Genomic DNA, 26457 nt, shown 5'->3' on the forward strand with positions numbered 1-26457 from the left:
TTGTTTATGCCATCTGCATAAATTGTAAGTTTTTATTTTTAAAAAAATATGTATTCTTTTATCATGTGACATATTATTACAATCAATTATTATAAACTTACAAATCTCAAAAATTCAGTCTTTTGATAACTTATGTGAAAAGTACGATATTTCGTCCGTGCCATCTTACAATACTCGCCAATGTAAAATACAAAAAAGCACTGGAGTCTTCTTGGACGTTGATGCCAGTCATGTGGCAGATGTTGCTTGGCTCATTGAATTGGTAGTACGACCATCTGTGACAGCATAGTCGTTATCAACCTAAAGAAATTAATAATAAAAAATTAGAAAGTGGTAGATAACACAGAAGTATTGAAATCTTACAAATATACCTATTATTAACGCATTTATATTTAGTATTCGAATTGTTATTATTTCATTATCAATTTAAATCATAGAAACATATGTTCTGAGACTCCTTTTTCATAAATATTCGGTACATTCCTTCCCTGCTTTTTCATTTTCATTTTATGTTAACGTCACAATAAATCATACTTGGTTCTTGTGAAGTAATGTATTCTTTAAAAGAATTTTCAATTCGTACCTTTCGATTGTTACCTTATCGTCATTATCGTGATTAAAAAATATGCTGCAGGTATCGTACGTATAAAGCGGTTCGACGTTCATGAAATAAGAATTTTTGATGTATGTGTATCATATTGATTATCTAAATTGTATCTTCTTTATTTTTTAAGGGCAGTATGTATGAAATTACCTTACGTATTTTGAAGTTCCACTTTACACTCGATAAATGCAGATCTAATTATTATTATTATCCTTGCTAACATTTGCTTTGTAATAAATTTGTAGACTGGCTTTTTTTTTTATAAAAAACGGATAGATTTATTTTACTCACCTGAATTTGAGTTGAGGTTTACTCGAGCATTTGTCTTTTAATATATACGATCGTAATACATGTTAGCATAAATTTAATTCGATACTCTTGTTGCTTGCTTTTCCATTGATAGTTTTTGTTTGTTTGTTTATTTCTATATACTATTTGCGTTTTTCTTTTTTTTTTTTCGTTTAAACATTTTTCGTTCTCTTTCTCTATATCATATATATATTATGTACAAGATGCAACTAAGTCTTTACGTGTGGTAACTTGGAAAACAATAGATTGAAGTGATGCTGACTATTTACATTGAAAAAGAATTGCAACAATATTTTGAATGAAAAAAATGAGGTGCACCACAAAGAAGATCAAACGCTATTTATTACAGGTCAATCGCTTAGAAAAATCAAACAAAGACATTCTAATTAATGAAAGATACTATATGATATACTCTAACAGAAAAAACAATACTTTCTAAGTTTCGTTTATGTGATACCTGATGCCATCGGACATTAATAACATTTATCATATCAGTCGTCATTTATTCATATAATATCGTATTGCTATTTGAATTGGTATTCTCCTTGCTGGTAACAGAGGGAAGGTACTCTCTCTTTCTTTCATTCTGTTCCCTAAGTATCTCAGGTTGTTGTTACGCCTGTGAAATAAACTCAGTTTTTGTCAATTTTTTTGTTATATGTCTAGAACTGTCCATTAATACTGTTATTATATATAGATATATATATATATATTGATAATATACTTTATTTTGAATATAAAATATCCTTTGAATAAACTATATACAATAAAATAAAAAAGAATAATAATTCCATTCAGTTTTTTCATGTACAAAAGATTTGCTTTTCAAAAGATTATTGATTTTAACAGAAGTTTCATACCTACGTTATGTTATAAGAATACACTGTATTCTTTTCAGTTGAACTACTATTTTTAATGTATATGTGGTTTTCTAAGGCAGTTGCTGGTTTCCCCCTTTTCATTGGCAAATGTTCTTTGTAATTCAGTCCATATAGTCTTTCATATTAAAGGTGAGGAAATAATAAACGTGAAAAATATTACTGATTATTTTTTATGGTTCTTTGTTTCAAAGTTTCTTTTCATTTTGGTTGTTATTACTCTAGTTCTTACAATATTAAATTGATTCACTATCACTATACCAGTGACATGCGATGATAACTTTTAACATAGTTTAGACAATTTCATTGCAATTTATAGTAATAAACAGAATATAAAACCACATCACCTGCCCTATATAATTACTCTATATTTTAATATACACAATTGGTTGGGACAAATGTTTCGTACTCATATACATCGAGCCTTGAATAGATACATTGTTTCTTGATTCCATATAAATATTTATCTTTTTTCTTTTAATTATTAATATGTCGTTTTGATTGTCTCTGCCGGTGTGACATTCCAATATACAATTACTACTTATATAACTATTAAAACAAACTCCTAAAATTATAGTTAAATTTTCTAACATTTTTCATTTTATATTTCAAAAACAAAAAAATTTTTTTGTCACCTCTAAGCAGAGCATTTTACACATAATTCACACAAAAATTGAGCTCCATAAATTAAAAATATATGTAGGTATATGTGTATATACGAAATGAAATGTCGCAACAGTAAGACTGATTCATTATATTATAAATTTGTTACCTGTAGAAATATTGTCAGAATGAAAAATTCACATTATTAAACGCATAAAACAGGGGCGGTATATTTTGATACAAGATTCTTTTTCATCACTTCATAGTTAAATGTAAAACAAAATACACCATAATATACAATTGTTTTCTTTCTTTTTTCTTCACGCAGAATGATAAGATATTCATTTGTCTACACCTAATATTCTGTTAATGTTATTGAGCTTTATGTGTTTCTGTGTTCACAATGATCAACCAATTAATGACTTTACAAATAAGGTAAATATTTTTATCCTTAATAATTACAATTTTATATTTTAGAATCGCAGGTTGATTTTTAAGATAAAGAAAAAGGAAAATGAACTGTACATCAACTAAACTTAATCCTAAAGCAATATTGTTAGCCAAGTATGACAAAAGTAGAATGCTATACTATTAAGTCAAGTATAAAACGCTCATGTTACTTATACTTCCTTTTTTAAATTGTAATTAAACAATCGTTTGCACTTAATGCGCAATTTAATGAGCTTCCCATGCGCGCGACAAAGATAGAAAATCACATTCATTTAAATCCTTTTCTATCGTTTTACTTTCTTCATTTCAATGTAAAAGTCTCTTCTCTACGAATTATTAATTACAGAACAGTTCATGACAAATGATATTTGTCCAACTTTTTCACGCGCTAGGAACGATTTCTTTGTTTTTTTAAATTTGGAAAAGAAATAATATCTAAATGTGTAAAATTAAATAGTTGCATGTGTAATTTAATAACGTCGCTGAGACTGGGCGTTTTGGTAACCAGCACTGCCACCTGTAAACAACCATAGCTCCTCCGTTCAATCATCTTTTTAAGTATACAGTTTTGTTTTTTTAAATCTGATTCTGTACTTTCTTTCTTTCAATCTTTCACTTTTTTTTATCACTACTATTCATTATGTTAACTCTGTTTTAAATTGTACAAAAAACAAATCGCACAGTATCTGCACTTGCCACTTCGTTTGATAGTTATTATTTATTACCGAAATTATGATTTATCGTTATATTCGTATCTGTTTCTAGAAATGTATAAAAAACAATCCTGCCCTATAATCTTTTACTTCCTCAAATTAATATTAATCCATTTTAAATTTATTTATATGAATTGAAAAATTCACAATGGAACTTCGTTTTCAGTGCCTTTCAAGTATTCGGTTTATTTAACAAATATGATCATTTTCTTAATGATATGTTTAAACTCGGTTCTAAGTATTTTGTACTTTATTAAACATTGCCTTTCAGAAATTAAAAAGCTCGTCTGAATTGTATATTGTACTTACCATAATCTTGTTTTCCGTATACACCATCTTGACTCGAGTAATCTGCAAGTATAATAAATATGAATTACAAATTGCTGATTAACGATACTGCTTTGAGTAATGTAGATGTGACTCAGACGAGAAAAATCTGTAACTCATTAAATTTAAAGGTTCAACTATTTACCTACATCAAAATGAATTTCGTAAATTATTAAGATCTTTTTGTTCAGGTACAGTATCATTCTGGAATGAAGAATAGCAGGAGGCAGTGTTGGAGTGCTGGTATCCAGATGAAAATATTCATAATATCCACATTTTTCTTCACCTTACCAATTTCTATTCTCACTTTCTTTTTAATAGGAGTAGTTATGAAACGCAACTCTTGATTTCAAACAACAAGTTTAAGGAAAAAAGTGAAACCAAATCTATTCTTATGTAACAAAAAAAGGAAAAAAGAAAAAAAAGAAAATTAAAACAAAAAGAGAAATTTCAGTTTCTTTATAATTAAACGTTTCTCGTCTGAATCGATTGATATTTGAGCATAACAAGTGCTAATAATTAAAAACTATAAGGACAAGGCATTATCGATTACTGATTTCCCCTCCTTCGTTCGTTCTCTTTTCTTCAGATGAAACAGAGGAGAAGATAAATACGTGTTGTAAAATGTGGTGTCCAACGGAAAAAACTAACCATAAAGTTGCGTCGAGTAACCACCCCTGTTGCTCATAGAAGTGGCATTAGAAGTTCGGTCATCGTAAGGGTTAACAGTGGCATAACCTGCACCCCCACCCCCTGCTGCCACTGCCTCCTGCTGGTAATTGGCTGTGCACGCAGTATATTACATTAATTACACCATCACGTTAACAGGAATATTGCCCTCTATCTCATTTGCGTAACAGACTTTTAGTTGTTTTGTTCTTCAACTTCAATGAAAATATTTAAGCTATAAAACAATTCATATCATACTATCATATATACTAACCTGATGGTGGTGCTTTGCCATAGCTATAAGGATCACCAGCACTGAAAGCTCCTGTAGCTGGTACAGTAGGGGCTCCACCGTACCTACTATCAGTAGCTGCTGAAGGTGGATATCCCTGAAGAAAATTATATACATTATTTAGAAATTTCCCACTCCTCTTAATTTTGAATGTATAATATGAGTTAGCTTACAGCTGTTTGACCATAATCTGGCGGTTGCTGATAACTCTCGTAACTTTGATATGAAGATTGAGGATAATTTTGCGATCCGTAACCACCACCGTATCCTACCGCCTGTTGCTGTTGTGGTTGCTGCTGTCCTCCACCATAAGCATTACTGGCACCTCCTCCATATCCACCTTGACTGTCCCAACAATATTTCGATAAAAACATAATAAAATCGTACACTTTTACTAGAACAACATTTTCTGAGCTAATTAAAAATAATAATTACCTCGGTGGTTGAGTTGCATAACCATTCGCAGATTGTGAAGATGGCTGATCAAATCTTGGCCTTTTTGAAGGTCCGCTCGAACCTGGTGGTCCACCTCCTCTTTTCGATGGGCCACCGCCACCTCGTCCACTACCTCCTCTACTTCCACGATCTCCAAAACCTCTACCACCTGGACCACCTCTACCAGATCCTCCCCTGAAAATATATAAAAGTTGAATTATATGGTTTTTTGTACGTATAACTTTAAATTCAAAATAAATTAAATATTTTACCTAGATCCCCCTCTGCTGCCTCTATCCATTCCCCGTCCACGGAAATTACTACTACCACCACGATTGTCACCTCTACCAAAATCACCTCTTCCTCTACCTCGGAAACCACTGCTTCCACCTCCCCTACTGCCACCACGTGGTGGTCCTCCCATTCCTGGTGGTGGTGGTCCACCACCTCCTGGACCACTAGACATTCCTGGTTCTGGTGGACCTCTGATATAACAGTATAAATACATTTAAAAAAAAATACAATAAGATAATTAAATGAAAAATAACTTCATATATAAATACCCAGGAGGAAAATGTCCACCGCGGCCACCTCTTCCAGGAGGACCACCTCTGCCTCTCATTCCAGGTGGTCCACCTCTCATTCCACCTCCAGGTCCACTAGCTCGGCCACCTCTCATCATACCACCTCCTCTAGGAGGGCCACCCCTATTGAACATCAAAAACATAATAGAATGTTACAATTTATTTAAAAAGTAAATTAAAGAATATAAATACATCATGTTATATGTCTCTGATAAAAGCAAAAGAGTATAAGTCAGAATCATTAGTTCTGCAGAGTAACACTTCTAATATTTCAGATGCAATGCAAGATCAAATGTTGAATTTTGCATATACTATTAGAACCTTAGGTAAAAATGTAAGAAAAAAGGGAAATTGACTTGTATTATTAGAATCACAAGCAAAAGACAGCAAGAGTATCTGTTTTGTTTAACATTTGACTTATACCCTTTTAATTGCCCATCAGAGATATAATATATCCATAGAAGTTTCCTATAATATGTTTTTAAATAGTTTCATGTATTACAATATTTGAGCCTTATGGAAGCCACACTGATCAATTCCATAAATTAGGAAATATAAGGAGAATATAATACTGAAACATTACTTTGTAATATTAACGTTGAAATTGAGAAATTTGGAGGAAAAATTTAGAAATTAGATAGTGAGAGGTTCATTCACAGGTTATATACATTTCATATAGGTAAAGTTGATAGCAAATATATACACACGTACCTTCCCCTGTCTCCAAAACCTCCGCGTCCTCTCATAGGGCCGCCTGGTCCACCACGTCCTCCACGAAATCCACCTCTACTGGTTGGCGCACCTTCCATTTAACAGTATATCTAAAATTGAGTAATTGAGTAAAATTCAGTAAAATTTCTCCATAAGCGACAGTCTTCATTGATTACACCATAGACGCTACTCAATATTTTCAATATGAGTCACGAGGTTTTTTTCAATCACAACGATTTCTCTAATATATAGAAAGTGGTAAATAAATTGTAAAAAAAATTCTAATAAAATGCACGTTACATTTCTACTAAAAATATACTTACATTTCACTTATCGTTAAAGAATCCGTTCATAGATGCTAAACGCGCCAACCTTAGACAAGCCAATAACGAAAATGGATGCCGGTTGCCGGAAAAAGAAGCATCGACCACCCCACTGCAATACTATTGTACTGACATTACCGGATATCCTTTTCATTACGATGCGTTCTTATGTAGAATCTTATGTTAAGAATTTCACTGAAGAAAATATTTAATTTAACTTGAATTTAATTCAATTTGACATAAATATAAATTTTTATTCTTATAATCTTTATTTAAAATTTTTGTCGTTAATTTTCTCTTTTTTAAAATAGTAAATGTAAAATTTCAAGATTATTATACGTAATTATTGAACATTTTAAATGTCATATTCTATTTATGTTGTTATATATTATGTTGTTTTATATTCAATAACTTTTCAATGTGCTTTTTAAAATTAATAACAAATTTGTTATTTAATTTTTATATTAATTAATTTATTATTTATGATAATTAATCCATATTTAAAATATGTTTAATTATTCGAAAGAAAATCTTAAAGTTAAGTAGAATATTAGATATTTTTGTTAAAGAAAAATGAACAGCAATCAATTTTATAGAAACATAATTTAACATTACTATAGGTATAGTAACAAGTACCCATGTACAGTTGGTAATGTGCTCAGGAAACGCGGGATTGGTTAAAGTATTGAGATTTAAATATTGAAATCCGTTGCTTGTCTTGCGCATAACAAAACCAGGAAAATTTGTATTTGAGAAGGAAGTTAGCGCTGAGTATATTTTTTTAGTGGAACGTACAAATAACGTGAGCATTATTAATTAGAACACGACGTTTCTTGTAATATACTGCACGATCCAGCGAAAAAGATAGTACAAAATGTCAAAAGATGAGAAAGAATGCGTTATTCCTGACGTGATATACGACGTAAACTCGGGAAAAAGTTATATCAAGGGACGATTTTTTGGAAAAGTTAGTAATATCTTCCTACAGTAAATCTTTCTATTTTTTGTCTTGGAAATTTCATAATAATTAAACATTTTTAACTTTGGGATTTTTCTAATCAGACAATTTTTCGTTCAGTATATGCTAACTGTTAGTATGTATTACTTTCTTCCACAAGTTTTGTGAAATTCTTGATAAAATATGTAGTATAATTAACTAACAATTTTATTATTCTTATTTTATCATATATTAACATTAATTTTATTAACTGCATAAAAAAAATTTTTGGATGATTTTGGTTTAAATTTGCTGTATTACATAAAATTGTATAACATAATAAGTTACTGTATCATACATTTTTGTATGTCCTTTATGCTTTACAATTTTAGTCCTTTTATTTAGTATTTTTCTATATTTTATACATTTTTTTTATTGTAGGGTGGTTTTGCAAAATGTTACGAAATCAGAGAATCAAAGTCACATCGTGTATTTGCTGGGAAAATTGTGCCAAAATCACAAATCACAAAGAGCAATCATAGAGAAAAAATGACGCAAGAGATTTCAATTCATCAAACTTTGAACCATAAAAATATTGTTGGCTTTTATGGTTTTTTTGACGATCCACAGAATGTATATATAATTTTGGAGCTGTGCAGAAAAAGGGTAAATATTCTATATAAGATAAATATAAGGACAAACATATAAATAATCTATTTATTAGACTTTTTTCAAAATGAAATGACAATTGTACTTTTTAGTCAATGATGGAATTACATAAACGTAGAAAAGCACTAACAGAATGTGAAACGAGATATTATATGAAGCAAATTTTAGATGGTGTAAATTACTTGCACCAAAATAAAATAATTCACAGAGATCTAAAATTAGGTAACTTGTTTTTAAGCGATGATCTGCAGGTTAAGATCGGTGATTTTGGTTTGGCTACCAGACTAGAGCATGAAGGAGAACGTAAAAAGTAACTGTTTTGTTTATTTTAGTATATATCTTAACATTTAATGTAATAGAAAAATTAACTTTGATTTCATTAATAGAACACTGTGTGGAACACCTAATTATATAGCACCAGAAATTTTAACTAAAGTTGGACATTCTTATGAAGTTGACATATGGAGCATTGGATGCATTATGTACACTTTACTTGTGGGAAAACCTCCATTTGAAACATCGAGTTTAAGGGAAACCTACGCTAGAATAAAACAAGTCCAATACAAAATTCCTAATTATATTGGTACAGTTGCGATGAGCATGATCTCTAATATGTTACAAGGAAATCCATCCAAACGCCCTTCCATAACAAAATTAATTAAAGATCCATTTTTTTCTTCTGGTAAGTAACATCAAGTTTTGTCAAAATTATAAATCATTGTCATTATATGTATGAAATATTTTTCACTGATAATCTATTCAATATTGTTATAGGTTTTATGCCACATAGTTTACCACTGTCATGTTTAACAATGGCACCACGCTTAGACCTGCTGGAAATGCATAATCAACGTAAGCCATTATCTGAAATGAATACTAATGTAGGAGGAGAGGGACAAGACTTCGTATTCCGTGTACCTAACAGTCCGGCGCGTAAAACGAAGCCTGCGGATGCAATAAACGAAGTCCAAAAACTGAATCTTGATATTAAAAAGATGCTTCAGACATTGAGAGAGCAGTTGAGTGCTGTATTAAAGTCTAAACCATGTAGAGAGACAACTTCGTCAACAGGTACCGTCATCCAGGGATTAAATATTATTATCACGTTTTGCATGGAAATTATCGTTTATACTGACAGAAATTATTTCCTGATGCAGAATATTCAAGACCCTATCAGATATTTATGGAAATCTCAGGCACGAATCACATCTCCCTTTCATTTTCCTATACATTAAAATTAACATTTATTTAAATAATGAAAATATTGTATAAAATAATTGGTCTAATAATTGACAAATATATTTTATGTAATTCGTTCTGTATATATACATGTTTAACTGTATAGATGAAATGACTGACCCTGCTGCGCAACCTGTACTTTGGATAAGCAAATGGGTTGATTACTCGGATAAATATGGATTCGGATACCAACTTTCTGATGATGGTGTGGGTGTAATGTTCAACGATGGGACTCGTTTAATAATGCTGGCTAATTGTTTCAATATCCACTATATAAATCGCGAAGGAGATGAATTGTATTACACAGTCAGAGAATATCCCTCTGAATTAGATAAGAAAATGAGGCTAATGAACTTCTTCTTAAAGTACATGAAAGAACATTTGATGAAAGCTGGAAGCTCTGTTGCTGTGAAACCATGCGATGCGATGTCTAGGATACCTTATATGCATCAGTGGTTTAGGACACAGAGTGCTGTAGTTATGCAATTGACTAATGGAACAGTACAGGTAAGTAACTAAACATTTTAAGTCATATCTCTGTTTAAGTTTCGAATTTTCGAATATAATACAAAATATTTAATTTATAACATTTCACTTTCAGATAAATTTCCTAGACCATACAAAAATTATTATGTGTCCATTAATGGCAGCTGTTACATATATAGACACAGAGAAAAATTTCAAAACTTATAGATTCCAAACTATACAAGAAAACGGATGTTGTAAAGGTTTGGCTAAAAATTTAGCGTACGCCTATGAAAAGCTTCTATTAATGTTATCGAATCCCCAAACTCGATAATCATAGCTTGAAGCCAATCGATTTAGGGAATGAACAATTCTGATACACAGTATATTTTAGAACTACTATGTCCTTCTTTTTTAGTAAAGATAATGTCTTCATATTTAGCGATTAACAAATACGACTAATTAGTTATTTTATTTTTATTTTATTTTATAGAAATATATTGAAATTTTGCTAGGTGTTTATATTATAACATCCAAACAAAACATATACAGATCATGCAAACAACTTATCTATTAGGGGATTTTTTCTTATAGCTAAAGTAAGCCTTCGTAATTTTTATATTAATGTGGACAATTAAATTATGGTTATAGTCCTTTTTGTAATAATTTGTATTTTGACAATTTTATGAATGAACAAACATTTAAATTTAAGTATTTTGCCACGATATTCGTTACTCCATATACGTACCAAGAATAATAAAACATTAGCTGGTCAATATTGTTTTGATGGAGTAGTGCAATTTAACATTTGTCTATTTTTATAATGTGGAAGGAAAAATGAATGGCCTAATCTTCAGTGATATTCCAAGTCATACATATTCCAACAACAAATCTTTTTCACCCCATTTTCATCAGACCAAAGTTAGGTCTACTGATGTGTGTATAGAGTGTGTCTGCGCGTCTTGCACACCATTGAAAACGTATTGAAATTTCTGATTCTCTTGATTTTGCAAGAGCAACGTACAAATTATTTTTTAATTGTAAAATTTGGGTGCGGCACTTAAGGAATTGTAAAATGAAATGTGAAATAGAATGTCAGAACGAATAACAATATTTATATAAGACTTAAATTCATATTCTAAATATTACTTTAACAAGATATATGGAAATAAGAAAGGAACGAATATATACAAATGTACATACATGCATACAAACATCTCATGGCACTATACCCAATACATATCATATAAGCATTTATTGTATTAAATAATAAATTATATCGATAGTATTATTTTTGTAAGTAGCTTATGACATCGTTTTGAAAATAAAATAAAGTGTTTCCATTCTTAAACTTGTTGAATTTCAAATTTCGCAGCCGTCAATTAAAATTAAAACAGGTCTGAATTAGGTTAGGCTAGATAATATCCTTACACATGTAAGTACATATGTACATACACACACTTTTTATAATTTTTATTACAACTGTATAGATTTATCTCTATTGCAAATTTTCAATTAAAAATTGTAATGAAAATAAAAATTGAAATCTTTCAGGTTCCATAATATATATATTAATATTTAAATAAAAAATATAAAAAAGTAAATTTCTGGATAAAATCAAAATGAGGTTGAAATACTTAAAATCTACCATCTATTTTAAAGGAAAATATTACATAATAGAAAGGATATTTTTTAGTTAAACAATTTCCAATCCACATAGAAGTATAATTATGTCATACATTCTAATCAAAGTACAAAAATAATGGAAAATAACAAAGAGAATGGTACACGCTATTATCAAGGAAATGTACACAAGCCTATTATATTGACAAATGACAGCTAAATGCAGTGGTGTGTTGCGTATACGTCACAGAACGAAGAGGTAAAGGCAAGCAAAGGAAAGTCAAGCAAGAATTGTATTCAGTAGTGGCGCAGGCTTTGCGCTAACCACGCGTATGTTGTTTTGGTTCGTTCAAGTTCGTAACTCGATCCAATTTGTAGAATGTGACACACATCGGTAACGTTTCCTCGTTGGGTAGAAGACAAACGGTACAGGTACAGAAATTGAGTAAAAGCACTTATTGGACGTATTTCGTATACGTATATTTCATTCGACTATTTTCGATCGAAGTACCTCTTTGAATCATAACTATTGTATACATCGTATGAACGAAATGCTGCCATGTTAACATCAAGGTTACTACGTACAAAGTAAAGGCATTCTTACCCCTTAAGCTGAAAATATCTTCGTTTAACAGAATTGATATCTTTTGAAAAAATAATCTTGGAATCAGTTACACTCATTAGATATCGGTAACTAAAAGACAAGTTGGCGTGTGATGAAAACCACGTGTTTTCCGCGAAATTCTTTAACGAGCATGCGTCCTAGAAATATAACGTTAATTTATATAACGTCATAAGTAGATTGTGGGTTTTTAACAGTTTTATATTTTTATAAACAGAACTAAAGAAATGGAATTTAAACAGACATGTCCTTCATCTATTATAATATATATTCTACTTAGGATATTTTATATATTGTTGTATATTATATGCATCCTGTGCAATTTTGCTCTTTTAGATTTCTTACACATGTGTAAGAATCCGTACTCTAGGCGATAGAATTATATGACTTCTAAGAAACCGGAAAATTTGACTTGTCTTTTACAAACCTACAATGTTGACGAGTTGTTGATTGGCTATATATGTAGTAGTTCTTATACGTATTAAATCAAATTGAAAGGAATAGTGATATATCAGGCTGAACATTACGCATCACGTGCCGTACACAATTGACCCTTTCTCAGCTTCTCTCTGTCTCGATAACAATTTTGCTTGCCATCATTTAATGCGACCATTAGCCTGACTACGTTATACAACTAGAAGGCATCCGCCGCTTACGATTAATAACAATAATAATACGAGAAATGATTATTTTTAGACGACGACAACGGCTGGAAAAATTATCATCTTTGTGAAAACATTCGCTGAAATATTTATTGAAAGTTATTTCGTATCGTAATTCTTTTTATGCATTTTCGTGGTGTTGTTTCGTCCTAACAACTTGTCGAGTTGACTTTTTGTTGCATAACGCCTTTCAATTGTTCTCGATGAACCTTCGTGTTTCATTTCTACAATCATTAATTAATTTATATTTTTGTGATATCATTGTCACTGTTTGTTAAAAACACTTTTTTTTTAAGTTTGGAAATATATTTGTATGGAAATATACATGGAAACAATATTATGACATTAAGATTGTTATTTAGAAGTTCCAAAAATAATTAATCATTTATTTGATATCTTGCGGTTATAATTTAACTATCATTTCACATTCAACTCATGGCTTCTCATTCTGCATAAATTTGATTGCATAAATTAGCCAAAATCTTTAAGATGATGGGGTATAATGGTCCGTTTACCTTCGTCCTAAGTTGTTTTACGACACGTTGTGTACACATCCGCATATATAACGTAGAATTGAGAATTGCAGCCTTAACTTTGCTGACGGAGCGTCATCTGTCTTTTTCTCCTTGTTCTAAAAGCAACAATTACGAAACAAGATTTTCTATGTTTTAATTTGACACGAATAATAATTTCTAGGGTTTTTAAAAATTAGTATTGCATATCATAAACCATTACGAAATTGTAAAATCGTATTCTGCACTGATAACACGTAAAATCTCAGAAAGTTTATGGAACTGATAAGAATACAATAAATCTCTTGGTATAGTTATTGTGTCAAATTATTGCTGATTTACTGCATTTCTTGGAAGAAGGTTTTAAAAGAAAATAATGTACATATATGTACTATAGAAATATTACTTTTTTTCAATAACGTAATATGTATATGTAATTTTCTTTTTTTATTTATTCCTATTTTGGAAATATTTCCTATTTTGGATAGATTATGTAAAATTATATAAGTAGTAATCCCTAAAGATTAAACAGTAGACATATCAAATTTTCTGCTGAATAACCATGACGAATACACTCTATTCGCGTGGTAACCTTGCGTATCGTGAACCAGAGAGACGAATTTATACTTAATATGTACTTTACCTTGTAAATATGGATACACAAAATAAATAAAATTAGCATTTTAGAAATCACCTTTTTTGTATTTTCGTACATCTGTTATAAGTAGAGTGCGGATATTTATGTAAATTCATATTTTTACAAATATAATACAAAATATGGAATCTAGATAGACAATTGTTTCATTGTTCTATCTATAATATATCAAAATATTATAACAACTAATTTTGTATATTTTTTAATATTATATGTATTCTCTAGATTTTTGCGCGTTTAAATTCCTTATAAATGCATAAACATCAACAATTTAGTCATAAGTACACGAGGATTTTCTGATCTCAAACTTTAAATGATGGTTGAAATTAGAATTATTCACATAACATCAATTAGAAGACATTTAACATTGATATTATTGAAATATTTATTTAGAAACTATTATTATTTCAAATAAATTTAGCCGAGATCTAGTTCAACTACACAAATATTTTCAACTACATACACTGAATTAGATATTGAGTCATGAATAACAAAGATGACTGACATCATTCTTGTCATTATGTTTAACTACATACATGTCTGATATGTATCGACGTCAATAGTCATACAATTAGTTAAATAACAAACACTTATTTGAAAAAAGAATTTCTACAAATTTCTAAATAATTATAAGTATCTTTTATTTCCTGTACTTCGTGTTTTATGTTATTGAAACAATGTTGACAATGTTAGCTCATTATCTTCCCATGTACATATTCATATCTACATAATGTATTATACATAGTTACATTAATTTCTATCTCTTCGATTGGACAATATTATACTACATGAACAGCTACACTACGCTGGTGAAATTAAAAACGCGTCAGCAAGTTACAACACATTACCCAACTTATTAGAATTTAGCACATCGCTTTAACACGATTAATGAATTTTAATTAGATCGCAACGCATTTATAAGATTCAATTCTATAGTATTTTATGAGTAGAGACAAGTCCAAGGTGATGCATTAATAACGTATTAAATACATTATATATTTAGAAAATAATAATGCATTAGGTGCAGTAAATACATAAGTATATTAATTTATTAAGTTATTACATTTATTTTATTAAGTTATATCAAGTGAGTTGTTATTCTGAGTTATTGAAATACAAAAATTTATTAAAATACATATATTACAAAAGTACGTTACACAAATCAAAAATATAAAAAGAATTTTCATAATTCGAAGAATATAGTATTTATATCATAGTGATATAAAATACTTTGATTTACCTTTAATACTTTATGATTAATATGTGTAATATTAATATTTATAATATTTCAAAATTTCGGCAAATCGTAGCGTAATCTATAATTGCAATATGGGTTCGGTAAAATTCTATAATGTGACTCAAATAAAAACAATGAGTTGCAAGTGAAGTGGTACATTAATGTATTTTTGATTATCAAATAATTGCTGCATATATGATACAATCAGAACGACGAATAACTTTATATATGCATGCATAACTTAACGTTTTTGGTAATCTGATAATCCGTTAGGTTATGTACATTAGTAACAGGAGAATATAAATGTATCGAATCACATTTTCTTCGAGTTATAAGTCGAATTTATTGATTTTTACATTTTAATTGCACTTGCTTCATTACCCAAACGACCTTGTATCTTAGATAATGATTATTTTTATTAAACTAATTCTGGTAATAATATATTTGTAATGTGCGCACTGTAATAATAGATGTATTTAATAAACACAATGAACAAAATATGAACGAAGTATTTATGAGATTCCATTATATTGATCTATTTCATTCCATTTGCCTAGTTTTACTCATTTATAATTTATTATCTGATATTCATTCGTAATATAAGTGGATTGATATAAGTCAGTTCGCTGCTAGCTTCCATAAAATAGTATTCTCCATTTATTATTATAAAAAAATTGATCATATTATTTTCAAGTAATAAAAACGTATCCTGATAGAGAACAAAATTATAACTTTATCAATTATGAAATTAAAGAGGGGATACATTTAAAAGTTAAAATACACGAACGTGAGTTCATATTCTTAGTATTTTGACTTGCAACATTATGATTTTCAATCGATCATATATAATAGTGATCTCTTAGTATATATTTTAATAAATCCATTGGACAATTCATATCTGGCTTATAAATGATTTCCAGATACGTTCAAACAATCCGTATACCGATCAATGTATTAATAGTAGATATTAAGATGCTTGTGTATGAAAACGATTAATTTGAAAAATATTCTAATTTTAACTTCGTAGAACTTAGCATGTGCAAGATAAGAAATTATTCAATTTCGTATTGTTGCCTTTGATCGAAAAACTTTTGAATAACATATATATATATATATGTCGGGGTGACGTATATATATATTTATACAGTCATCGAATAGTAAGATCAAATGCAGATGTGTAACACATCGTTTAGAAGTCAAAAACATCGTTACAATCTTCCAGCCACTGTTTGATTAGTGACGAAGCAAGTATCGAGATAAGGAGACGAAACGAACACATGTAAGGAATTCGTCCAGATACATGATCTCTTTCTGTCTTAAATACAGGTGTTCGATCCAGACGTGCCTTGTTCTTCTCCACGATACAGTTTCACGCGAAATCAAGAGAACTTCGATGAGAACTATCGTTCTGGATATCTACATCGGATTTGGCTAACAAGATTTATCGGTCAAGTATTTCCATAACATTATCGTAAATTTACTGATCACTATCTTTAAGATTCTTCGAGAGTTTTTATCGTATCTTATTGTGTCTGTATTGTGTCAATTTTTAAATTATTGCCCAATCAGTTAGCAATTAATCTAGCCTCTAAGAAGGTCCTTAAACAGATAAGCTACTTGAACGATAAGAACGTGTTATTCTGAGGAGATCTTCTCAATTTTTGATCGTGTGACTTTGATTTTGATGCGAGTGCTCGCGATTCGTTTTCTTCCTCGTAAAATCGGTCAACAGTTGAATAGCTATCGATTAGTGATCAAAGGATCGATTTGAAAGACGAGTTAATGCAGCATACGAAGAAAGATGGACTCGAGCAATTCAAAATCGAAACCAAATCCGCGGGTGAAGGCCAGCTTGCTGTCGGTGTTGTTTTGGTGGTAAGTTTCGTACGATTATAAGTTTGCGATGTTAATTAATGACAAAAATATATTACATATACATTGGCATATGAAAATATTTCATCGCTTGTAGAAACATTCTATGAACATGTTATCTGTAACAAGACCGACGACCATAACCATATTAGTGAAATTTGAAATAAATCTGAAGATGTATATAGAAATTACAATATATTTAGTATAAATTCATACATAATTTCGCAGTGATCACTAAAGTACTTGAACAATCAATTATCCGTCATGTTAATGTCTCCATATTCAGTAGATATCATTTTTAATGTTTATCACGTGCTTAAGATAATTGTACATGCTTATGTATATTCTTCTTTTTACTAAATGTATATTTGCAGTAATTAATCTTGTAACTTCAGTTGTTTTTCATATACACTTTCAGATTGGTGCGAAATTTGCCGTCATATAATCATTAAGTCAATATAATAATGACAGTCATGCCTCATTACAGTGACGAAATTTCAAAATGTACAATGTATACATAAGAATTTTCTATGCTAAGTATTCAAGAAGTAACTGAGTCACTGTACATATGTACATATCAGTTATTTATTATTAAAAAATTAGGTTGTCCCAAAAGTTCCTTTCGCTTTATAAGGAAATAATAGATGAAATGGATCATTGGGATCAGTGGATCCATTTTGAAATGCACTATACATAATTCAATAAAATAATCTAAAACAAAAAATATTGTGCATCTATTATTTTCTTATAAAGCGAAAGAAACTATTGGACAACCTAATATATATTTTATACGTAGATTATTAATTGACAAAAATAGAAGAATACAGAATAAGAATATACACAGTGCCTGAAATCTTGGTTAGGGCCGTAAGAAGAAACTTTGTATGAGGAATCAATGTATTTTCTACAGAATGTTGAAATAATACTTTATATATCTATTACATTTTTGCTTTTTCCTCTTTTTTATTTTACTGCAATAATAATTAATATTTGCAATTTTTCTACTTGTAGATGAAGTCATATGCAGTCATTTTTTAATACGTAGAAGTTTAAAATATCAAATAAAATTGTAAGTGAGCCTGGAGCCAAAGAGTTATCAGTTAATACCATGTAAAATAATCAGTGATCGCCAATATGCTAGCAATACCAATTCTTGATAGGTTAAATTTACAACATCGGAAGTTCGCTTTATCTTGGCCTGAACTATACCCATTGAGACAAGCAATATTTTTTTGCCCTATACTCGTTCCGCAATCCAAAAGTAGGCTGGAGCGATGAACTCTTAACGTATTTCGAATATTTGATAAAAATGTACAACCGTTTCATATACCGTTCGAAAATAATATTTCTGAAAAGAAAAGACTTTCCACCTCTTGCCTTCATTCCAATTTAGTAAAAATAAATTGAATTTCTAATAAGAAAATTTAATTTAAAACTTTTATTCAATTGATTAAATATAAATTGTATATGTAATATAGAATATTCCAATTGTGTTATCCGACACAGGATTAGACAGATAAAGAAATCACAAGGCAAGGTGTTAAACGATACGAGCTTGAAATAGTAGAAGAAGAAATAATTAATACTACATTAATTTTCAAATTTCAATTTAAATTCGAAGTATCCTTATTGAGAAATATTCAAGTAGAGAAAATTTTTAATAATATGAGTATTTAAGTTCAATCGTTTGAATAGCTTTCGCAAGATGGCTCAAGCATATTTCAGGAAGGAAAATAAATACACAGTTGTTTGTCACTAATCGCGTCACGCATCGTGATTTTACGTTTGCAAAATTGCTTTTCCGTTTACTTCCATCGTCGCGAGTCATGAAAACACTTAGTCCTGTTATGGTCCTTAAATTTTTATGTCTCTTTAAAATACTTTTAATTTCTTAACAAAATTGTAACCTTAAAATTAAAACGAGAAGTCACGTACGTTGTTAACTATTCTTTCATATTTTCCTCAAACTCTACCTCAATAAGTCTTTAACGATAAGAAAATATGATCGAGCCGAAAATGACTAAAAAATGTAGCAAAATTAATTTCATCTTCGAGATTTCAAACAACACTTCGACTATTCTTATTTGACGACGGGTGTTTATGCAAATTGCTATTTTCGCGAATACTATAATTTAAAAAATGGAACTTAAGTAGGGATGTGTTACATTTACTAAATATTATAACGTGTATTATAATATATATATATTATATATTATACATATTATATTTAATATATACATAATATATAATATATAATTTAATATATAATATATAATTTAATATATAATATATAATTTAATATATAATATATAATTTAATATATATATAATTATAATATATATTATAAATATATATTATATTATATATTATAATATATTATATATATATTACTAGTATAGTATAGTATTAGAAAATATATATTTTTTTAAATATATTTAATATAATTAATATATATAATACATAATTAATATTAATACGATAATTAATGATATTTTGGAGTAGATTGGTTGTGCGAGGTGTTAGCCATTATTAGGTGAACGTACCCAAACTGTATGATCATCGTCGCATCTAACTATCAATTGCGTAGAGCATCCCGTTAAATATAATTGCTCGTTTCTCCATACATGTGTATGTTACCCATTGTATTTAATGATACACAGGTGGACGATAGACTTGTTCAAGACCGGCTACAGAAAGGTTCTGCAAACGGAAGATTTGTATAGTCCTTTGAAAACCGATAAGTCAAATTACCTTGGAGATCGATTAGAAAAGTTTGTACAATTCAATAATTAATTATTATTTGATTTAACGAAAAAATAATCAGTGCTTAAGTTATGAGATGTATGATTTTCAGACGATGGAAAATCGAGTTAGAAAATTCGAGGAAACACAAAAGGAATGCCAGCCTGTTGAGAGCTATCTTTCGTACCTTTTTATGGGAGTACACCGTACTTGCTTTGATGCAGATATTAAACGAATTTTTCCTTCGGTATATCTTTTGTTTTCTAATTTATTGTACTTGGTACTTCAATTAGGAGTATTGCTTGTACTTGATAATCTTCTTTTTTTTGGATAGAAAATTATTTTCATGAAAAGGAAAGAATTGGAAATAATAATTAGTAATATTTCTATTATTAGTAGTAATATTTCTATATATAGATAATACTGAGTGCAAAATATTCATGTAATAATAATTACACTATTTTCTTTTATTGTGACCACAGATTTTATCTCGTGTTGTAACTAACGTTTCTCTTATCGTTTCTTGGGATTACTTTCGTGAACGGAATTCTGACGATATGTATCTAAAAACATTGATAAATGTCTAGCTTTATCTATTTAAAGAAAATTTTTAATTCTAACCAGATCCAATATCGATCTCTGATCATAATGCAAGAAAATGTTGTACCTATTTCAATATCCTTACACGATTATGATGTCTTGTATCCGTTTGAAGATTAGGGACACCGATGCTTCTGGGTGGGCTTCTGCGTTACTTCAAAAAGAACACGACCGAAACTTATGAAACTGCGTTACTATACGCGGGTGGAATTTGTATAGCAACAGCTATAAATGTAATCGCTCTCAATCAAGTGGTTTTCGGCGCGTTTCATGTTGGCGCGAGAATTAGGGTCGCTACTTGTTCTGTAGTATATCGGAAGGTAATACAGGAAATGTAATCAGCAGTGAGGCTTTACTTTCAAAGACTACTTATCTCAGTTAAATAATAAAATTGTATCGCGCGTGTATTTTTGAAGTGTTACAATGTCAAACTAGTGTTTCAGAAGAAGCGAGGAACTATTTGGAAGCTTACAAAAAATCATTTATATTAAACACATAATGTTGGAAAAATGAATGCTCTAGGATCTAGAAAATGGTTAAATATTTTTGTAATCATCTCTTCTTAGTTCCTCAAATCCATTTTTAACGCTGTTAATGTTCTTGTAGCATAGGATTGAATTATCTCGAATTGTGATACTTTTGAAATACATGCGCGATATGAAACCTTTACCAACCATTGCGTGTATAAAACGACAATATCAATGTATTTGTTTTTAGGCGTTACGGCTTAGTAAAACAGCGCTTGGTGAAACGGCACCAGGGAAAGTGGTCAATTTGGTGGCCAATGATGTGAATAGATTTGATCTCGTTTCCATTTTCATACATCATATGTGGTCTGCACCACTTTCTACGTTAATTATAGCGTACTTTCTTTATATCGAAGCGGGATACGCTGGATTAATTGGTATCGCTGCGGTTTTCGTTGTTGTACCGATTCAATGTGAGTTTCTGGCAATGATGATTCCATTGTCAAGCTGGAAAAGCTCGAGCTCTTGCACTTGTAAAATATTACATAGTTTACTTATATTTACTTATATTTTGTAAAATATTTTATTCATGAAAGTAATCTATTAATTAAGACATTCTGCTCTATTAATTAATTATTTTTCTTGTAAACATGCAAGCGCAAGGCCTTGAATTAGATACTAGTAAAGCTATAAGCTTTAAAATTTATGAAATATTATATATCTTCAATGTGAAATTTATATTTTAGCATATACGGGAAAGCTGTCCTCCAAGTTTCGATTACAGACTGCCATGAAAACTGATGAGAGAGTTCGTTTAATGGACGAAATTATATCAGGAGTTCAGGTCATTAAGATGTATGCATGGGAAAAACCATTCTGTGCTTTAATTGAAACTGCCCGTAAATTAGAATTGCAAGTGGTGACTAAAAGTGCTTATATCCGAGGCATCTACATGACCTTCAACTTGTTCACTACAAGAATGGCCCTCTTTTGTACTTTAATTAGTATGCTCCTATTTGGCGATGAATTATCAATCGATAAAGTATTCGTTTTTTCTTCCTATTTTAATATTCTGGCGCATACTATGTCTGGAATGTTCGTACGGGGTTTTGCTGAAATTGCCGAATGTTTGGTGGCTGTGAGAAGATTACAACACTTTTTGATGTACGAGGAATTTCAAGACAGTGGCCATATTTTAAGCAACTTTACAACTAGCATTAATGGTAGCATCAATAGCATTTCAAAGTATGCTTCCAACAAAACTTCGAAGCCCGATATACCATATATCGATGATGAAATAGACGGTTATGAGAATCTGGATGATTCTTCAGAAAAAAGAAGACACAATGGTTTAGTGGTTGTTGCTAGCGACTTGCTTAAGAATACGGCGAATATGATAGGGGGTAAACATTTGATATATTGTGTATAGACTGCGGATGTTTGTGCAAATATAAGCACTATACTTTGGGTATTTTATGCATTTTTGTGCATTATGTATATTTTGTGCGTTTTTGCACATTAAATTTGTCATAAATACTTCCGCAGTCTAGTGATATGGAATACAAAAGCATTTTTTTTAAATATTTGTTTTCTTACAGAAAAGAAACCTTTTCCAACAATGAATCAGGAAACATACGCAGTAAAGATGAGCCACTTAACGGCTAAATGGGAAGCAAGTCAATCTGAAAACACTCTTGAAGATGTAAATCTTGAAATACAAAAAGGAAAGATATACGCCATAATAGGTATGGTCGGAGCCGGAAAGAGTTCGTTCCTGTCCGCTATTCTTGGAGAAATAGAAGTAACTGGAGGTCACGTGAAAGTGAATGGAAGTCTGAGCTATGCTGGACAAGAAGCTTGGGTCTTTGGATCCACTGTTAGGCAAAATATTCTTTTTGGACAACCTTATGATCGTCAATTATATCAGAAGGTTGTGAAAGCTTGTTCTCTTCAAAGAGATTTTAAGCAATTCCCCCAAGGAGATCAAACAGTTGTCGGAGAAAGAGGTAGTTCTTTGTCAGGAGGACAGAAAGCTAGGATTAATTTAGCTAGATCTTTATATAGACAGGCGGATATTTATTTACTAGATGATCCACTGAGTGCTGTGAGTATTTTAAAAGAAATGATTACGTTTTAAAATAATTTAAGTGCAAAGATGTATATTATTTTATAAATTTTAGGTTGACACCCATGTCAGCAAACATTTATTTGAAGAATGTATACAAAGATATTTAGCTGGAAAAACGCGGATTTTGGCTACTCACCAGTTGCAGTATGTGAAAAATGTGGATGCTATTATACTTATAGAGCAAGGAAAAGTCACGGTATTTTCCCAATTTCAAGACTTACTAAGTCAACGACCAGAGTATGCGGAATTGCTAGCAGCGGAATCAGAATCTATCGAGGATAGCTCTTTAGAGAAGAGTAGTATGAAAAGACAATTTTCATCATCAAGCACTAGAGTAAGATTATTTTATTAGATGAAGGTGCCGAATAGTTACCTCCTCACCGATTTCGATGCCCTTGAAATATTTTGTTATGGTCATCATTAATTGAACAACTTTTTCCTATATGGAATATCGGATGGTCGGGTTTAGTTTTTGAGTTAAAGACAAAGCATGTTTGGTATCATTTATATACTTCCTTGCTATATTTTATACAAAATTGTGCACGAGATATTACAGTTATTGCCTGTGTATATGTGTGTGTGTGTCCAAATTATAACTGTCCACCATTATCGGCATTGCCCACGTGGCTCGCTTACTTGGGCCGTCACCATTTAAGTAGAATTTAGTGACTGGAATTTTTATTTTTGTTTTTTCATTGTTCATGCATCAATGATCATAGTGATTAAATAGAGATTCATAGTGATGAAGATATTTAAAAAAATCCCGTTAAGATTCATGAGGAGGTAACATGTCGACAACTTCACGCAAAATATATGATACCAAACATATGTATAACTTCTATGTATAACTGGAAGACTAAAGTCGACCACCCGTTATATGTATAGGAGAAAGTTGTTCAGAATGATGACCTTAGCGACATATTTCAAGGGCATTGAAATCGGTGAGGAGCTAATTACCCAGTACCTTGACCTTTTATTTTTTATAGCTGTGTAATCTTTCGTGAAATATATTAATAGATTTATTGCAATAGAGTCGAACTCCGGAAGCAAGTAGTGGAGGAACAGACGACGAAGAAGAAGACGAAAATTCTGAGAAATTTAACGATGGTTTAGAAGGAACCTCTCGTGGTGTAGTCAAAGGACCAATATTCATTAAGTACTTCCAAACTGGTGCCAATTTATGCCTAGCCTGTACGGTACTCCTATTGTTTATATGTACACAGTTTACGGCTAGTCTCAACGATTATTTTGTTCCTATTTTGTAAGTATCAACAAACATTGGGGCGATTTCTATTGCTTTAAGATATCATGTTATAAAATAAATATTTTCAGAGTAAATGAAGAAGAAACACGACATTATTACATTGCACAAGCTAAGTTAAACGCTACCAATAATACCTCGATCGAAAACCTCGATATTTCCTCTATGTATAATAGCATATACGTTTATACCGCTATTATCGTTGGATTATTTTGCATTGGTATTACTAGATCATTAACCTTCTATAAAGTGTGCATATTATGCAGTCAAAAGTTGCACGATATGGCGTTTAGTGCCTTAATTAGAACAGGCATGAGGTTCTTTGATACGAATCCTAGTGGCCGAATTCTCAATAGATTTTCTAAAGACATGGGAGCCATTGATGAATTGTTACCAAAGGCTATACTTGATGCTGGTCAAATATGCATGATGATGTTTGGGTCTTTAGCAGTATCATGTATAATCAATCCTCTTTTCTTAATTCCTATAGTATTTTTGGGTACTGTCTTTTATTGGATAAGGAAGGTATTTTTGAGGACTAGCAAGAACATTAAAAGAATGGAGGGTATGACTCGATCCCCTGTGTTTACTCATTTAAACGCTACTTTAAATGGATTGAGTACCATAAGAGCATACTGTGCACAGGATATATTAAGAAAAGAATTTGACAAACTGCAAGATGTCCATACTTCCACAGTTTACATGTATATAGTGGCGAGCACTGGCTTTGGATTCTCGTTGGACGTATTTTGCTTCGTCTTCACATCTCTAGTTATTTTCAGTTTCCTCTTATTGCAACAATCATTTTCTGGCGGAGAGGTAGGCTTGGCCATCACGCAGGTAATGGCCATGACAGGAATGATTCAGTGGGGAATGAGACAGAATGCTGAAGTGGCAAACCAGATGATGTCTGTGGAACGTGTGTTAGAGTATACGCAAATTGTGCCTGAACCGAATTTACGTGACAGGGGAAAGTTTGCCAAGAAAATCGAGAAGCAACTTCCGCTACCTGCTAATGCACCAAAGAATTGGCCAACAGATGGAATGATCAGGTTCAGAAACGTTTATTTGAAATACGTAGAGGATGATCCTCCAGTATTAAAAGGACTGAATCTCGTCATTAATCCTGGAGAAAAGATAGGTATAGTGGGAAGAACAGGAGCTGGAAAATCATCCTTAATATCAGCTCTGTTTAGACTAGCCAAAATTGAAGGTGTCATAGAAATCGATGGTATAGACACTGGGTCCATTTGTTTAGAAGATTTACGACGTAATATATCGATCATTCCCCAAGATCCAGTTCTATTCTCTGGTACCTTAAGACGTAATTTGGATCCTTTCAACGAATTTACGGATAAAGCTCTTTGGGAAGTACTTGATGAGGTAAATTGTTGTACTCAATCTGTCTTTCTTTTCTTCTTTTTTTATAGATAAGGGCTTTAACAATCTCTTTTATCATATTATAAAGGTAGAACTGAAGGATGCTGTAATTACTGCTGGAACAGGCTTGGAAAGCCGTGTTTTGGATAGGGGCAGTAACTATAGTGTAGGTCAAAGACAGTTGGTTTGTTTGGCAAGAGCTATATTAAGAAATAATAAAATACTTATGCTCGATGAAGCTACAGCCAATGTGGATCCACAAACAGATGCCCTGATCCAGCATACAATACGAAAGAAATTTGCCAAATGCACTGTTCTTACCATTGCCCATAGGTTAAATACTATCATGGATAGCAATAAGGTTTTAGTCATGGATAAAGGACGCATGGCTGTAAGTAGAATTTATTATTTATCTACTTAGCTTTAAATATGATCTGATATTGGTCATTTAATTAGCTTTAATACATTAATATGTTAAATAATTAAGC

The 26457-nt window shown here is 30.8% G+C and overlaps 3 protein-coding genes across 9 annotated transcripts in view; 2 read left to right on the plus strand and 1 right to left on the minus strand.

Moving 5' to 3' along the window:
- On the minus strand, window positions 1–13090 carry LOC117156541 (uncharacterized). Of its 6 annotated transcripts, none has more exons than XM_076618201.1 (12): window positions 12881–13090; window positions 12436–12593; window positions 6899–7018; window positions 6576–6685; window positions 5844–5987; window positions 5553–5765; window positions 5281–5475; window positions 5019–5190; window positions 4828–4942; window positions 4536–4667; window positions 3867–3908; window positions 1–300 (listed from the first exon to the last, which is right to left on the minus strand). In XM_076618201.1, exons 4-12 carry the CDS (start codon window positions 6671–6673, stop codon window positions 296–298), a joined length of 1116 nt encoding a protein of 371 aa, XP_076474316.1. In that variant the 5' UTR covers window positions 6674–6685; window positions 6899–7018; window positions 12436–12593; window positions 12881–13090; the 3' UTR covers window positions 1–295. The 6 variants fall into 6 exon arrangements, with proteins under 6 accessions (XP_076474316.1, XP_076474318.1, XP_076474315.1 ...); XM_076618200.1 differs by lacking the exon at window positions 1–300 and adding an exon at window positions 1958–3361; XM_076618203.1 differs by lacking the exon at window positions 4536–4667 and having other exon boundaries at window positions 12881–13087.
- polo (Serine/threonine-protein kinase polo) lies at window positions 7632–11673 on the plus strand. The gene is made up of 7 exons (XM_033333642.2): window positions 7632–7865; window positions 8277–8501; window positions 8597–8814; window positions 8891–9186; window positions 9279–9575; window positions 9850–10250; window positions 10345–11673. Exons 1-7 carry the CDS (start codon window positions 7773–7775, stop codon window positions 10540–10542), a joined length of 1728 nt encoding a protein of 575 aa, XP_033189533.1. The 5' UTR covers window positions 7632–7772; the 3' UTR covers window positions 10543–11673.
- LOC117156536 (ATP-binding cassette sub-family C member 4) overlaps window positions 12090–26457 on the plus strand; it is a 15914-nt gene continuing 1546 nt past the window's right edge. The window contains exons 1-12 of one of the 2 annotated variants that reach the window (XM_033333636.2): window positions 12090–12263; window positions 16846–17394; window positions 20052–20162; window positions 20246–20380; window positions 20849–21053; window positions 21451–21673; window positions 21947–22603; window positions 22799–23304; window positions 23381–23662; window positions 24360–24589; window positions 24661–25972; window positions 26058–26360. In XM_033333636.2, coding sequence (XP_033189527.1) covers window positions 17321–17394; window positions 20052–20162; window positions 20246–20380; window positions 20849–21053; window positions 21451–21673; window positions 21947–22603; window positions 22799–23304; window positions 23381–23662; window positions 24360–24589; window positions 24661–25972; window positions 26058–26360 — 4038 coding nt within the window. In that variant the 5' untranslated portion in view covers window positions 12090–12263; window positions 16846–17320. Of the gene's footprint in view, window positions 12264–16845; window positions 17395–20051; window positions 20163–20245; window positions 20381–20848; window positions 21054–21450; window positions 21674–21946; window positions 22604–22798; window positions 23305–23380; window positions 23663–24359; window positions 24590–24660; window positions 25973–26057; window positions 26361–26457 lie in introns of those variants that run through there. The other variant, XM_076618180.1, reaches the window with a different exon arrangement.

This window comes from Bombus vancouverensis, chromosome 4 (assembly GCF_051014615.1).
Source record: "Bombus vancouverensis nearcticus chromosome 4, iyBomVanc1_principal, whole genome shotgun sequence".
NCBI lineage: Eukaryota > Metazoa > Arthropoda > Insecta > Hymenoptera > Apidae > Bombus > Bombus vancouverensis.

Excerpts from the sequence above, each read along its gene's own strand:
- LOC117156541 (XM_076618200.1), bottom strand. The coding sequence starts at position 6,673 with ATGGAAGGTGCGCCAACCAGTAGAGGTGGATTTCGTGGAGGACGTGGT. Across the intron at positions 4,943-5,018 it reads CAGATTATGGTCAAACAGCT|GGATATCCACCTTCAGCAGC; the intron begins GTAAGCTAACTC and ends AATTTTCTTCAG. Across the intron at positions 3,909-4,535 it reads TTACTCGACGCAACTTTATG|ATTACTCGAGTCAAGATGGT; the intron begins GTTAGTTTTTTC and ends TTATACTTGCAG.
- polo (XM_033333642.2), top strand. The coding sequence starts at position 7,773 with ATGTCAAAAGATGAGAAAGAATGCGTTATTCCTGACGTGATATACGAC. Across the intron at positions 7,866-8,276 it reads AGGGACGATTTTTTGGAAAA|GGTGGTTTTGCAAAATGTTA; the intron begins GTTAGTAATATC and ends TTTTTATTGTAG. Across the intron at positions 8,502-8,596 it reads TGGAGCTGTGCAGAAAAAGG|TCAATGATGGAATTACATAA; the intron begins GTAAATATTCTA and ends TGTACTTTTTAG.